The sequence below is a fragment of the Entelurus aequoreus genome, linkage group LG02 (assembly GCF_033978785.1).
Source record: "Entelurus aequoreus isolate RoL-2023_Sb linkage group LG02, RoL_Eaeq_v1.1, whole genome shotgun sequence".
Classification (NCBI taxonomy): domain Eukaryota; kingdom Metazoa; phylum Chordata; class Actinopteri; order Syngnathiformes; family Syngnathidae; genus Entelurus; species Entelurus aequoreus.
The window spans coordinates 67,136,184-67,152,843 of record NC_084732.1 but is presented as its reverse complement, the minus strand read 5'-3'; the positions used below and the strand labels follow the sequence as shown (position 1 = coordinate 67,152,843).

Below are 16,660 nucleotides of genomic sequence, written 5' to 3'. Positions count from 1 at the left end.
ATGCTCCAAAGCATTCACAAATATGTTTTTTTTGTGTCGTTTCCACACATAGATCAAGCCTTTACTTGTCATTTTTGCTTGAGATAATACATGATTTTGTGTGTTGACATCCTTTTCTTCTATTTGTGTGAAATTGAAATGGGTGCCATTTTTTAAAGAACGGATGAGAAGTCTATCGCAAAAAAAAAAGTACCTTTCTATACAAACATTTTTAAAACGGAGTAAGTGTCAGTTCCTTTCCTGTTGGGGTTTGTTTTTATTGTTTTTGACATAACCGCAAACCACGGTGGAACGGTACGATATATATTTTATAAATACAATTACCGTATTTTTTGGACCATAGGGCGCACTGGATTAAAAGGCGCACTGCCGTTGAGCGGGTCTATTCAGGTCTATTTTCATACAAAAGGCGCACCGGATTATAAGGCGCATTAAAGGGGTCATATTATGATTTTTTTCTACATTGAAAACACTTCCTTGTGGTCTACATAATACTAGTGGTCTACTAATGGTGGTTCTTTGGTCAAAATGTTGCATAGATTATGTTTTACAGATCATCTTCAAGTCGCTTTCTGAGTGTCTCTTCAGGTTTGGGCGGTCTTATTTATTATTCGGCAGCGTCTTCTCCCCGTCATCTTTGTTGTAGCGGTGTAGTGTGCAAGGACGGGAGTGGAAGAAGTGTCAAAAGATGGAGCTAACTGTTTTAATGACATTCAGACTTTACTTCAATCAATAACGGAGCAGCATCTCCTCATCCGGAAACAACAAAACCGGAAATGTGTCCCGTGAAAAACAGTCCTACCGGAACCCTCTAATAAGTATATTTCCGTGGGTGAATTCTGTAAACCCACTATAGTTCTTAGCGCTTTGATAGCTAGTCTACTGACATATATAAATAACAACTTTACGCAACTTTATATTGGAAATGGCAACAGCGGAGGATGAATGCCACATAAGAAGGTAGAGAAAAAGAAGAAGCTTATGACAACGGTGTAAGCACGGACTACAATGGTGGACGCAGGCACATTTTCAGGACTTATGCAGATCTCAAAAACAGATCAGCAGGTACCAGAAGGTAAGAAAATTTGGTTTTGCATAATATTGCGAAACAAAACAGCAGGTAATATGTCTGCTAATAGGTGCCATTTTGCAGTCCTTATACACGCACAATAATAATACTCGTATGTTTAATGTGCCGACAATCCATCAAGCGGTGCGGCTACATAGCTTACCAAAGTCGTACTAAAAACATTTTGACAGATTTTTGAGCGCCGTGTGTAAAGTTCTATATTCTTAATGGAACATTTAAAGTTTTGGTGTTGTTTACTGCCGTCATCTTACAGTCTACACGTATATCTTATGTGTGACTGCCATCTATTGGTCACACTTATCATTACACAATGTACCAAATAAAATTGCTTCGAGGTCGGTAAGCACAACCAGTTATGCCGTACATTAGGCGCACCGGGTTATAGAGCGCACTGTCGATTTTTGAGAAAATTAAAGGATTCTTAAGTGCGCCTTATAGTCCGTAAAATACCGTATTGTTTTTTGTTTTTATCTTAACCTCTAATAAGAAGGATAGGCTGTTTTTATTGATAATATATTATAATTAATTTGCATCTTGCTGTATTCAACTCAGAGAGGCAGAGTAATATCTAGAAACAAGACTTTAAATCATCTACTGTGCATTCATAAAGATGATGTGGAGTCATAAAGCAGCATGTATAAAAGATTATCATTTAAAAATTGGCCACAACACATGGGCTCACTTATTCATGCTTAATGTTTTTTGTATGCCAAAGGTGGATGGACATGCATGCAAAAATGTGTTTTTCTTTTCCTTGCATGCATGCACACACTCAATCACAGACACACACTCAATCACTCACACCCCGCCCTTCTTCGTCAGCTCAACTGACAGCAGTAATGAGTTTCTTCTCTGAGTAAGCCAACTGGCAACCACTCAAGGGAATTTTTCGGGCTGAATAGCACCCATTAATCACAATCCCTGGCGACGCTATGCCATCATATGTGTGGCAAACATAGATCCTTGAGGGGGTTGGAGATTGCCCCGTTGTAAAAAAAAGAGGGATCTAGTGAGTCTGTTGAAGACAGGGAGTGCAATGATGAGGCGCGATACCAAAACTTTACTTTATGCTGAAAGCATAAAAACATGTCATTTGTATTGCTTATGTTTGTTTTATGGTACTTAAGAATATACCTCAATGGATTCAAACCCATTATTTTCAGTCATAACACTTATCAGTAGGCCTCGGCGATATATCCATCATTTCAAGTTTTTTTGTTGAAGACAGTAAAAAAAATGAAAATAAAAATAAAATAAAAAATAAAATAAAAAATAAATATATATATATATATATATATATATATATATATATATATATATATATATATATATGTATTTATTTTACGAACTATAGAGCGCACCAGCATATAAGCCGAACCCACCAAATTATAGAAGAAAAACATGGTTTTTTTACATATATTAGCTGTACCTGATCATATGCCGCAAATATATACGTTGTGAAATTAGTTATTTACCCTGAAAGATTTTGGAAATGTTTATATACATACCTTCATTGTTTTCCAACCGTGTCCGTAACACGGCAGAAAAACGGCTGATCAAACAAAACACAAGTCATCGTCTTGGTCCCACTAGCTGCGGAAGCTAGCTCTCCAATCAGCTAAACAGACTCAATAACTCCACGGTGATATTTTGGTGAATTTACTGAGACATTTGTGAAACTGAAACAGTACAAAAAGAAGGCCATTGTAAATTAATGACAGCACGTTAGCTAATGCTAACAATGCTAAGTTGATTAAATTACGATAGTCGGTACAAATATGCATTAAAACAGTCCTATAGTACAGAGTAATGATGAATAGTTTTTAGTTATATCGAAAAACTTACGTTGCTTGGAGTGAAGAATTGCTATAGTTGACTAGAAGGCAGAACAACACTTGTACTTCCGGTTTAAAGCACTACTAAACAGAAGCAAATAATGTAGACATTCACCCTGCAGCACCTGCAGAGAGCAAACTTGTCCAAAAGATGGCACCATAGCACACATTATAACACACCTTTTCAGTGTCTTTGCAATTGTTTTAGGAAAACTATTTGCATTTTGGCCGTCAGCAAAGAAAAATCCATTAATTAGTTGCACCGTTTTAAAAGCTGTAGAGTTCAAAGCATAGGAAAAAAGTAGTGGCTTATAGTCCGGAATTTACAGTATGTATAGCATATTTTTTGCCCTCAGGAGCTTAAATTAAATAAACCTAAAACAACAACATGGCTAATGAGAATGAGAAGTTTGTTCCCAAGAAAGGATTAGCATTGTCAGTAGTTTGGTTGCAAAGTTTGTCTAAAGCCCATTGCAAGAAAAGGCAGCAGCAACTTAAAACAGGCACCCAGCCAAGTTTTAGAAATGCCACTCTTTGTGATAGAATGTCGATTTTTGCAATCTGTAGGTTGTGGCATTTTTTTAAACTCGAGATAATAAAAATTTAAGTGCGTATTTTATTTCTCATGCAGTAATGAGTGAATACTTTGTTAAAGTTTTTGAACATATTACAGCTTTTAAGATGAATGTAAACAAGTGAGTCTCCTTTCAAAGTACAAAGTGCATTTAAAAAAACAAACAAAAGAACAGCTGGTACTTAGGGTACTATACTAATTACTTTTAAGGATTTGATCAAATAAAAGCAATACCTGATTTGAATTTGCAAGGTATCTGTGGTTGATATGTTTTTGTTATCCACTGTTTTTGTTAAATTAAAGTGATCCAGCCTCATCTGAGATGCTAGGCTGTCATATAACCTTTCTGATTTGCGATCAGGGGCCGATGAGTCTCCTTAACGCTGAACAGAGGCAGCTCAAAGCGGGAAGTGGCGAAAAAAGGAAAGCGCGCTGAAACGGAAATAAACAAAACAAAAAAATAACAGTCATAAAACATCATGACAGATTAACGATTTTGCAAAAACAGGAATACTTCCACACGCCCCACATTTTGTAGGATTAGTTTTTTCCGACTAACATTTTTGCAAACAATTTTAGCTGTTTTCATTAACCAACTTTATTATCGTATGGCCAAAATACTCGTCAGTTTGCCAACATATTATTCCGCGGAATCGAGTGCCCAATCAAACAATGTAACGCCCTGCTGACTCAGTCTCTTTTTTCTATTGAGTACGAACGCAAAACAAGCCATCATGCGGTCAAAGAAAGTTGTGAGTGCACTTTGATAAAGAAGGCGAGAAACCCTATTGGATACAAGAAAGAACTCGCAGCAAAGTAGGAAGGTACACTCCACTTCCCCTTCCCCTCTCCGCTCATCGCTGTCTTCACCAACAAAGTCTTTAGTAAAGGTATAAATGACCGACTGTATTCATTTAATTTGTCATTTACACATAATCCACATTGTTTTCTGCATGTAGTAAACCTATAATTATTCACAAAAATATTTTGGATGTCTGGCATGGAATAATTGTATTTGCTGTATTTCTTATAGGATAAACTTGCTTTTGTTTTCACATGATTCATATTCTGTCTGACCCTTTTGGAACTAATTACTGACACAAACCCAAGTGCTACTATGTGAGCACAATTTTGGAAAGGATTGATAAATTATCTTAAAGGGGAATGTGGAGGGGGGCGTGGCCTGCGGGCCTGCCGCGGAACGGCCTCGAAGACAGCGACAGGTGCGTAGATGGCCCAGGTGGGCCTTGTTATCTAATCACCTGTCGCCTTTATTAGCAGCAGCCAGGAGGAAACGAGTAGTTGGAGTTGGAGGCGCTGCTGAGAGAGACGGATGCAGAAAAGACACTGTGCTGAAAAGCAAAAGACTTTGCACCATTGAAAAAATAAAACAGTGTTATATCCTGAATTCTTGGCAGTCTGCGGTGGTCTGAAGAACCCACTAGAGGGCAACCTCTACAGGGACCTATGATTATTCTAATCCACATTTAAAACACTTTTTTGTGGTCTTTATATTAAGTGTTGGATATGTTTCTGTGTATATTTTCCTCCACTGTCACATGTATTACACATATTTAAGTCTGTCTGCAAGTGTGGAGGTGTTTCCACATTGCAAATGAAACGTCTCCAAAAATATCATAATTTATATTTTGAAAATACATACTGTTTAAATATATATCTTAAAGTTGTCACCGTTGTCACCGCTACCGTATTTTTCGGACTAAAAATACTTAAAATCCATTCATTTTCTCAAAAATCTACGGTGCGCCTTATAACCCGGTGCCCCTAATGTACGGAATCATTCTGGTTGTGCTTACTGACCTCGGAGCTATTTTATTTGGTACATGGTGTAATGATAATTGTGCCCAGTAGATGGCAGTCCCACATAAGAGATGTCATGGCCCTTCCAGGCTTTGCTCATTCATTTAAAGAAAATTGGCATTTTGATTTATTGTTTTGCCTTACAGATGACGACAGTAAACAACACCAACATTTAAAATGTTCCATTGAGAATATACAACATTACGCACGGCGCTTAAAAATCTGTCAAAATGTTTTAGTACGACTTTGGTAAGCTATGAAGCGGCATCGCTTGATGCATTGTCGTAGCATTACGGCTACCGTAGTCAGACATACTCTAACCACAAGGCCAGAGTGTCCGCCCTGAGATCGGTAGGTCGTGAGTTCAAATCCCGGCCGAGTCATACCAGAGACTATAAAAATGGGACCAATGATTGGCACTCAGCATCAAGGGTTGGAATTGGGGGTTAAATCACCAAGATGATTCTTGAGCGCGGCCACCGCTGCTGCTCACTGCTCCCCTCACCTCCCAGGGGGTGGAACAAGGGGATGGGTCAAATGCAGAGGATAATTTCACCACACCTAGTGTGTGTGACTGTCAGTGGTACTTTAACATTAACTACGGTATTTTAATGTTGGTCATTATGATAGTATTTGGACAGCCAAGTGTTTCCTCAGGGGGTACGTGGTGGAAAAAAAAACACTGCTCTAGGGGTCACATTTGCAGAAAGCTAAGGACTAAACTTCTCCTTTTTACTTGCTAGCCTTACTAACTTTGGACAAAAATAGCCCTGTCTTTGCAACAGGAACCTTTGGCTGTTTTTAAAGGCCTATTGAAATCCACTACAAACGACCACGCAGTCTGATAGTTTATATATCAATGATGAAATCTTAACATTGCAACACATGCCAATACGGCCGGGTTAACTTATAAAGTGCAATTTTAAATTTCCCGGGAAATATCCGGCTGAAAACGTCTTGGTATGATGACGTTTGCACGTGACGTCACGGAGTTTGCGGAAGTATTGGGACACCATTGTGTCCCAATACAAACAGCTCCGTTTTCATCGCAAAATTCCACAGTATTCTGGACATCTGTGTTGGTGAATCTTTTGTAATTTGTTTAATGGACAATGAAGACAGCAAAGAAGAAAGCTGTAGGTGGGATCGGTGTATTAGCGGCTGGCTGCAGCAACACAACCAGGAGGACTTTAAGTTGGATAGCAGACGCGCTACCGTGAGTACGCAGCTGCGGCTTCCAAACATTTGATCGCTTGCCCTACCGTAAGTGCCGCTATGTGCATGTCACGTACGTAACTTTGGGGAAATATATGTGCTGTATGAACTTTGCGGAAGTGAATGGTACTTTGGGTTGTGGGATTGAGTGTGTTGTGCGGGTGTTTGAGTTGTATTGGTGGGTTATATGGACGGGAGGGGGAGGTGTTTGTTATGCGCGATTAATTTGTGGCATATTAAATATAAGCCTGGTTGTGTTGTGGCTAATAGAGTATATATATGTCTTGTGTTTATTTACTGTTTTAGTCATCCCCAGCTGAATATCAGGTCCCACCCGCCTCTCACAGCATCTTCCCTATATGAATCGCTTCCACTGTCCTCTAATCCTTCATCCACAAATCTTTCATCCTCGCTCAAATTAATGGGGTTATCGTCGCTTTCTCGGTCCGAATCGCTCACGCTGCTGGCGTCCATGATTGAAAACAATGGGGAAATGTGAGGAGCTCTTCAACCTGTGACGTCACGCTACTTCCGGTACAGGCAATGCTTTTTTTATCAGCGACCAAAAGTTGCGAACTTTATCGTCGATGTTCTCTACTAAATCCTTTCAGCAAAAATATGGCAATATCGCGAAATGATCAAGTATGACACATAGAATGGATCTGCTATCCCCGTTTAAATAAGAAAATCTCATTTCAGTAGGCCTTTAAGGACTTACTGCAAAAAAACTGGTCAAAGATAATTTCTATGACGCTCTTGGGGTTTTAGGAATCTGCTGCAAAAATGTTAGTCTGAACTCTCTGGTGTTTATTCCCGGGACGGAATTGGCCGCTGGGCCGCAAGTTGAATAGCCCTGTTTTATTCTATTATATATTATACCAGCGGTTCTCCACCTTTTTTAACCAAGTACCACCTCAGAAAAAAACCTGGCCCTCCAAATACCACCGTAATGATCAACATTAAAATGCATTAACATAGTGGGCCTAAGTATTCATTAAAAACAAGGCAGAGGTTGTATTGAACAAGTATATGTAATATTTTTACACTACACACAGTTTGAACAGTAACAATGTATTTGATTATTTAATTAAGTGATTATTTGGCGTACCACTAGTGGCACACATACCACAATTTGAAAATAACTGGATTATACAATGGATGAAATAGTGGTTAGCTTAATTGTCTTTGTCATAGTCAGGATATCATGTTTTCGAATGTGCATCCTTCCTCCTACATCCTAAATGCTAACTGGAGACTTTAAATGTCCCCTTAGATGAGAATGTCAATGGTTGTTTGTCTATATGAGCTTCTGTAATTGACTGGCGACCAGTCCAGTGTGTACGCTGCCTTTAACCTGAAGTAAGCTGATTAGGACAAGCAGTATAGAAAATGGATGGATGGATATATTACATTATATAATCATCAGGAGCGAAAGCCCTATCACGAAAATGCACACCGAAAGCAAGATACCGTCGGGGAACTGGTATCACCTTGTTTTGTGACATCAATATTGCAGGTCTGGATTCAATGTTTTTTTTCTTATCAGTGTTTTCCCTCCATCCATCCCTCCTCTAAAGCAGTATTCAGTCACCCAGGATATTATTGCCAATTGCTTAGCCCAGAGAGCATGCACCCCACTCTTCGCAAAATTGCCAAATCCAGATGAATTTATGTTAATATGCAGTCAGTTACCCCCCCCCCCAGACTCTTTATGTGCACACGTGCGATCTCCGCCACGCCCACTGCTGAAGTCTAGGTCACAAAGGGAAATAAGCATGCAGGCAGGAAAAGGAGCAGAGAAGAAGCCAACATAGCCCCTGTCATAACCACTTAGTGCGATATGACAGCGGATGATGAATGAAAATCCTTTGTCTTTGTCTACCGACTGCGTGTTTGCCAACGAATACTGCATTGGGTCTATCTGTTCAATCAGATAATCAAATACCGCTCACAGGTTTTGAGTAAACAAAGACACTTTGCATTTGCATAAATTCAACATCTCATGTCTTAGTTTTTGTCTGGGGAAACAATATCGAGGCTTCGGAACTCGGAAGAAGGAACAGTTTGGGATTCAAATCCCTCACAATGATTTTACCGTGGTACTAAATGTTATGACATCTGCCTGACAAATAGCATTTGGGAAAAAAAGGGTTTTCTTACGGAGCCCCTAAAGCAGGCCTGGGCAATTATTTTGCTTCGGGGGGCCACATTTTTGAGAAAAATATGTCTGGGGGCCGGTATATCTATTTTTAGGAACGTTATAACAAATCCTCACAATAATGTCTGAATGCTAAAAACGTTATGACAGACGGCCTTAAAAAACGGAATGGAATTTTAAAGGCCTACTGAAACCCACTACTACCGACCACGCAGTCTGATAGTTTATATATCAATGATGAAATCTTAACATTGCAACACATGCCAATTCGGCCGTGTTAACTTATAAAGTGCAATTTTAAATTTCCCGCTAAACTTCCGGTTGAAAACGTTTATGTATGATGACGTATGCGCGTGACATCAATCGTTGAAACGGAAGTATTCGGCACCATTGAATCCAATACAAAAAGCTCTGTTTTCATCTCAAAATTCCACAGTATTCTGGACATCTGTGTTGGTGCATCTTTTGCAATTTGTTTAATGAACAATGAAGACTGCAAAGAAGAAAGTTGTAGGTGGGATCGGTGTATTAGCGGCGGACTACAGCAACACAACCACGAGGACTTTGAGATGGATAGCAGACACGCTAGCCACCGACCTCCCCTTGACTTCCTCCGTCTCCGGGCCGCATCTATGATCGGGTGAAATCTTTCGTCGCTCCGTCGATCGCTGGAACGCAGGTGAGCACGGGTGTTGATGAGCAGATGAGGGCTGGCTGGCGTAGGTGGAGCGCTAATGTTTTTAGCATAGCTCTGTGAGGTCCCGTTGCTAAGTTAGCTTCAATGGCGTCGTTAGCAACAGCATTGTTAAGCTTCGCCAGCCTGGAAAGCATTAACCGTGTATTTACATGTCCATGGTTTAATAGTATTGTTGATTTTCTGTCTATCCTTCCAGTCAGGGGTTTATTTATTTTGTTTCTATCTGCATTTAAGCACGATGCTATCACGTTAGCTCCGTAGCTAAAGAGCTTCACCGATGTATTGTTGTGGAGATAAAAGTCACTGTGAATGTCCATTTCGCGTTCTCGACTCTCATTTTCAAGAGGATATAGTATCCGAGGTGGTTTAAAATACAAATCCGTGATCCACAATAGAAAAAGGAGAGAGTGTGGAATCCAATGAACCCTTGTACCTACCGTAATTTTCGGACTATAAGCCCCTACTTTTTCCCCTCGTTCTGGTCCCTGCGGCTTATACAACGGTGCGGCTTATATACAGCCTGTTGTTTTCCGACACCGACGAAGAGGATTTCGGTGGTTTTAGTACGCAGGAGGAAGACGATGACACAATGATTAAAGACTGACTTTTCATATACCGGTAGGCTGGTTATTTTGATAACGTACATGCGAGCACTTTGTATTACTTTGCACCGTTGTATTATTTGTACTCTGCACGAATGCTGTTCGCCATGTCAAAGATGTGAAAGTTTGATTGAATGATTGAAAGATTTATAGTTAATAAATGGGACGCTTTGCGTTCCCAAACAGTCATCTCTGTCCCGACAATCCCCTCCGTGGTAGCAGGAACCCCTATATACTACGGTAATTACACATCAAAACCCTGCGGCTTATAGTCGGGTGCGGCTTATACATGGAGCAATCTGTATTTTCCCCTAAATTTAGCTGGTGCGGCTTATAGTCAGGTGCGGCTTATAGTCCGGAAATTACGGTCAGTTACGGTCAGAGCGAAAAAAGATACGTCCTGCACTGCACGCTAGTCCTTCACTTTCACATGCCTCATCCACAAATCTTTCATCCTCGCTCAAATTAATGGGGTAATCGTCGCTTTCTCCGTCCGAATCTCTCTCGCTGCATTGAAAACAATAGGAAAATGTGAGCAGCCCTTCCTCCTGTGACATCACGCTACTTCCGGTAGGGGCAAGGCTTTTTTTTATCAGAGACCAAAAGTTGCAAACTTTATCGTCGTTGTTCTATACTAAATCCTTTCAGCAAAAATATGGCAATATCGCGAAATGATCAAGTATGACACATAGAATGGATCTGCTATCCCCGTTTAAATTTAAAAAATTCATTTCAGTAGGCCTTTAAATTTTTGTACTGAATGAGACACCCAGAATGTGCATGAAAATAAAGAATGCGAGATTTACAATATTAACTATGAATGATAAAACACTGAATATTGACAACACATGAACTTCACACCCCCTCTCGATCAACATATTTTACAATCAAGCGAAACGCTACAAAAATGCAACAAACACAGCCAAATATGAACGCAAAGGGTAAAAAACAAACCCATTTACAATCTGATATATCTGATGTATCACTAAGCTTTAGAACTTTGTTGTAAAATTCTCCTTCCGCATCTGTCCCGGACACCCGCATTTCAGGCTGGCCGCTCTGGAAACACTCTGTGGAAACGCTCCCCACCCACACTGCTTGGTGCCTCGTCTGAGCTGCTGTGACTTAGATTACCATAGTAACTAATTAGATTACCATAGTAACTAGTATATCAACAATTATTTGGGAATGTCCGGCGGGCCAGAATGAAAAGCTTAACGGGGCCCCCGGGCCTTAATTTGCCCAAGTCTGCCCTAAAGGGACATGGAGGGGAAAAAATTGGCATTGATCTGATTTCATATTTACAAAAATAAAATTTAAAAGATGAATTTATACTACTTACACAAATGACAAAAAAATGCATTTGTTTCCTCACCATGAACATGACAATGAACCAGCAGTGAAGGAGGGACCAAGGTGGAACTAAATAGAACTAATTAACAATGAGGAACAGGTGTGCAGGTGGCAGGACAAGAAACAAAAAGTAAAGGTTCTGTAAAAAACACATAGTTCCTGTCTCTTGTTTTGTCAGCATTTCCTATTTGGTCTGATATCAAACACAGAAAAATAACAACCAAAGTCCAAACTTTCATGTGGGATTGTGACATTTTCTTTATCATACAAAACAATGTTTATGTTATATATTATGTTAAAATTTACAAATTCAAATTAGTCATGTTACCTTAAAACCCCTCTGAAAAAATGTGCAATATTTCACAAGTCACATGGTCCAAAAGAAGTTGCATCAATCAGATCCTCTGCAGGACATGGGAAGGGCTAAAAATAAGTTCTTATTCTTTTTTGTGTTGGCAATGATATTTCAATCCCAGCACAGTCCTGTTACCAAAATATTTTTTTGGATGTTGTTTGTTTTTTAAATAAATGCCTCACGCTTGTGCCTGGTGATAGATGGAGCTTCTACTCCCTCACTGCAGTGGAAGCCGCTGGCTGTTGAATTTAAAGCTACTTTTTAGAGAGGCATTTTTAAGCTGAAGAGTAGCTGAACATTTGACACACAGAGCGAGCAGCAGACAGGAGCAATCGATAGCTGCTGTGCTAAGTCGCTAACAGAAGTTAACAACATAAACAGATGAGATTAGCAATAAAGTTCTTACAAGGAGAGATATATGTTCTCAAGCAAATTGGTGTATGTTTAAATAAAGCTGTAGTCACTCACCAATAGCCAAATGCAGTCGCTGACCAAAGCATTGCATCACTCGGGAGTCGAGCACGCCATATTTTTTTAAAAGTTTGATGTCCAAGGCATCTGCATTACGTCAAAGAAACCTCCACAAACACACACCTCCCTGTGCTTTGTCTGTCAGGCACAGAGAACAGCAAATGGCCGTAACAAGATACCGGAATGGGGGTATTGTCTGTAATATAATAACAATAATAATAATAATAATAATAATAGATTTTATTTGTAAAAAGCACTTTACGTTGAGCAAACAACCTCAAAGTGCCACAGTGTTAAAAAAAAAGAAAAAGAAAAAAGTAATAATAATAATAAAAGATAATAAAAATAAATACAATATAAAGTTAGAAACAGCCCAATAGCTAGAACCAGCCTGCATATCTATAAAAATCTATAAAAAGGCTTTTTTAAAAAGATGGGTTTTTTTAGCCTTTTTTAAAAGCATCCACAGTCTGAGGTGCCCTCAGGTGGTCAGGGAGAGCGTTCCATATATACCGCTTTCTACAATATACCGCCCAGCCCTAGTTTTAACCTTTTCTATGTATTGATAAAATGTAATATTCAGCTTGTTAAACATTCTGTAATTGTCTGATTTGTCTGATTTAGACAATATTTCTCTGGTTTTGGCAATGTTTGTCAGATGGTATTGTATCCATTCAAATGTGAAACGTACCCATCCCTTACTGTTTATGAAAAAAATACCTTTGTAATTACCCATAACTCCAACCTATAGCCTAGTTTAGGGGAAATTGCAGAGAGACGTTAGAGATAATTGCAAAAAGACAGATATGGTGTAGTTTTGGCTTGATACGTTTTTTTTTGTTTTATTTGGAGCTGTTAATAAACACACAGTATGTTACATATAATTGAATCCTGCATTTACCTTTTTTTTGTTACAGTAATACAATACAGGAAAAAAAACGTGTATATTTTAGACATCATTGCAAATGGTGATTAAATATGATTAAATAATTTGTAAACTGATTAATCTGATTTGGCAGCCTATTGTAGTTTGAGTAAATGATGGCTCCAGTGTAATTCTATGGTAAACATCAAAACGGAGCATGTATTCGCTTGTGCAGGTGTGCCTAATGTTGTGGCCAGCGTGTACATGCCAGTTAGTATGTGACAGCTATGTTCTCTTCCCCACAGTGGATGTGAGGGACAGTATTGTGAGCCGTTGGACATCAGCACATATCATTGACTCTCTCAGCCTGCCATCAGCTATACCTCAGCCTCTAAACCTGTCTTCCCACTCACAAATAACGCCTCTGCCTGGCAAACGAGCATCGTCTTTCTTCTTTTCACGCCGAGGCAATGAAATGGTTTGCGAATATATGACTTAATAACGCATGACAGGGAACCACTTCTATAAAAAAAAAAAAAAAAAAAGATCATAAAAATGATTAAAGGTTACATTCTGATTGATGATACAAATCCTCTACTTGATTATCAAATAAGCACTTGTCATCCCTTTGAGTAGCTGCAAGTGTCTCCTAATCCTGAAAATTGCGATTGCATCAGATTTAAATTTATCTTCATGAGATTCTACAAAACCCAAAACCAGTGAAGTTGGCACATTGTGTAATTTGTAAATAAAAACAGAATACAATGATTTGCAAATCCTTTTCAACTTATTTTCTAATGAATATACTGCAAAAACAAGATATTTAATGTTCGAACTGAGAAACATTGCAAAAAAGTTGGCACACGGGCATTTTTTACTACTGCGTTACATGGCCTTTCCTTCTAACAACACTCAGTAAACGTTTGGGAACTGAGGTGACCAATTTTTGAAGCTTTTCAGGTGGAATTATTTCCCATTCTTGCTTGATGTACAGCTTAAGTTGTTCAACAGTCCTGGGGTCTCCGTTGTGGTATTTTACGCTTCATAATGCGCCACACATTTTCAATGGGAGACAGGTCTGGACTACAGACAGGCAGGCCAGTCTAGGACCCGCACTCTTTTACTATGAAGCCACGCTGTTGTAACACGTGGCTTGGCATTGTCTTGCTGAAATAAGCAGGGGCGTCCATGATAACATTGCTTGGATGGCAACATACGTTGCTCCAACATCTTTATGTACCTTCACAGATGTGTAAGTTACCCATGCCTTGTGCACTAATACACCCCCATACCATCACATATGCTGGCTTTTGAACTTTGCGCCTATAACAGTCCGGATCGTTCTTTCCTCTTTGTTCCAGAGGACACAACATCCACAGTTTTCAAAAGCAATTTGAAATGTAGACTCGTCAAACCATAGAACACTTTTAGACTTTGCATCAGTCCATCTTAGATGAGCTTGGGGCCCAGCGAAGCCGGCGGCTTTACTGGGTGTTGTTGATAAATGGCTTTCGCTTTGCATAGTAGAGTTTTAACTTGAACTTACAGATGTAGCGACCAACTGTAGTTACTGACAGTGGTTTTCTGAAGTGTTCCTGAGCCTATGTTGTGATATCCTTTACACACTGATGTCGCTTTTTGATGCAGTACCGCCTGAGGGATCCAAGGTCATGGGTATTCAATGCTACGTGCAGTGATTTCTCCAGATCCTCTCAACCTTTTGATGATATTACAGACCTTAGATGGTGAAATCCCTCAATTCCTTGCAATAGCTCGTTGAGAAGTGTTGTTCTTAAACTGTTCGACAATTTGCTCATGCATTTGTTGACAAAGTGGTGACCCTCGCCCCATCCTTGTTTGTGAATGACTGAGCATTTCATGTGAGCTGCTTTTATACCCAATCATGACACCCACCTGTTCCCAATTAGCCTGTTCACCTGTGGGATGTTCCAAATAAGTGTTTGGTGAGCATTTCTCAACTTTCTCAGTCTTTTTTTCCATTTTTTTCAGCTTTTTTGAAGCATGTTGCAGGCATATAATTCCAAATAGCTTATTTTCCGGACTATAAGTCGCTCCAGAGTATAAGTCGCACCGGCCGAAAATGCATAATAAAGAAGGAAAAAAACATATATAAGTCGCACTACAGTATAAGTCGCATTTTTTGGGGAAATGTATTTGATAAAATCCAACACCAAGAATAGACATTTGAAAGGCAATTTAAAATAAATAAAGAATAGTGAACAACAGGCTGAATAAGTGTACGTTATATGACGCATAAATAACCAACTGAGAACGTGCCTGGTATGTTAACGTAACATATTATGGTAAGAGTCATACAAATAACTATAACATATAGAACATGCCATACGTTTACCAAACAATCTGTCACTCCAAATCGCTAATCTGAGTTTTGATAAATTACCGCCAATTTTGAAATGATCAATTTTCATAGGTACGGAAGTAGGAGCAGGTAGCATCTTTTTTTTCACAATGCACTTCTGCCATGTACGGAGCCCCTAAAGGGACATGGGAATTTATTTTTTTTTAGACATGTATCTCGTGCGCACGAGAAACTTTTTATAAAAAAAATTAAAAAAAGTTTAAAAAAAAAATAGTTTTATTTTTTTTTTTTTCAAACTATGAAAAAAACTGAGACTTATAATCCGAAAAATACGGTAGGCTAATATTTGCAAAAGATAAAGTTTTCCAGTTCGAACGTTAAGTATCTTGTCTTTGCAGTTTATTCAATTGAATATAGGTTGAAAAAGATTTGCAAATCATTGTAGGGACAAGCGCTAGAAAATATATGGATGGATGTATTCTGTTTTTATTTACGATTTACACAACGTGCCAATTTCACTGGTTTTGGGGTTTGTATTAAACATGAACCGTTGTCGCTATATGTACAAATACGTCACTGCATTCATTTGAAGATAAACACAGGTCAAGTTACAAAGATACTTTGCAAGCGTGAGGTCTCTAACATTCTCTGAAAGCAGAAGCGAGCCCACCACGGTTGCTTCGCATCCGGCTGCCTGTCTAAAGCTGCTTTTCAAACAAAGCTGCAAGGGTTAGGAGGTCATAGCAAAGCATTGGAATGGAATGTTCCTTCCTGGTTCAATGTCCAGCCTCCAGAGGGGCCCAGAGTTCATTTGAGACCATCCGCACATGCCCCATTCATTTCACTCCCCACCGCACTTCACTTTCATCTACCCCAGCTTGCTTTATTGTTGGCAGCTCATTTGGCAAGTGTGTCACTCTTTCACGACTGCTGCTGAGTCACCCCCACATCAGGATTGTGTGTGTTCTGCAATTAGCCATTCTGTCCCAACAACTTCTTGACGTATGTGGTAAACCAAATAATTTCAGGTGCAACAGTTGAACTACAGTTTTCTGTACAGAGACATCATTTGAAAATGAAAATGTATTATATTTTACTGCTATGCTATAAATATTAATTTACCACTAACAATACAGGGGAAGTTCTAAAGCTTTTTTCCAGCAAACTCAAATGTTTTTGCCTCAATACCAGTGAGAAGTATGTATATATATATATATATATATATATATATATATATATATATATATATATATATATATATATATATATATATATATATACAA

The 16,660-nt window shown here is 39.0% G+C and overlaps 1 protein-coding gene across 2 annotated transcripts in view; it reads right to left on the bottom strand.

Moving 5' to 3' along the window:
* Positions 1–16,660, bottom strand: part of igdcc3 (immunoglobulin superfamily, DCC subclass, member 3) — a 290,154-nt gene that overhangs the window by 175,035 nt on the left and 98,459 nt on the right. The window contains exon 1 of one of the 2 annotated variants that reach the window (XM_062031005.1): positions 12,169–12,316. The exons of the other annotated variant lie outside the window; for it this stretch is intronic. Within the exon in view, the coding sequence (XP_061886989.1) occupies positions 12,169–12,205 (37 nt within the window). The 5' untranslated portion in view covers positions 12,206–12,316. Of the gene's footprint in view, positions 1–12,168; positions 12,317–16,660 lie in introns of those variants that run through there. 2 annotated transcript variants of the gene reach the window in all.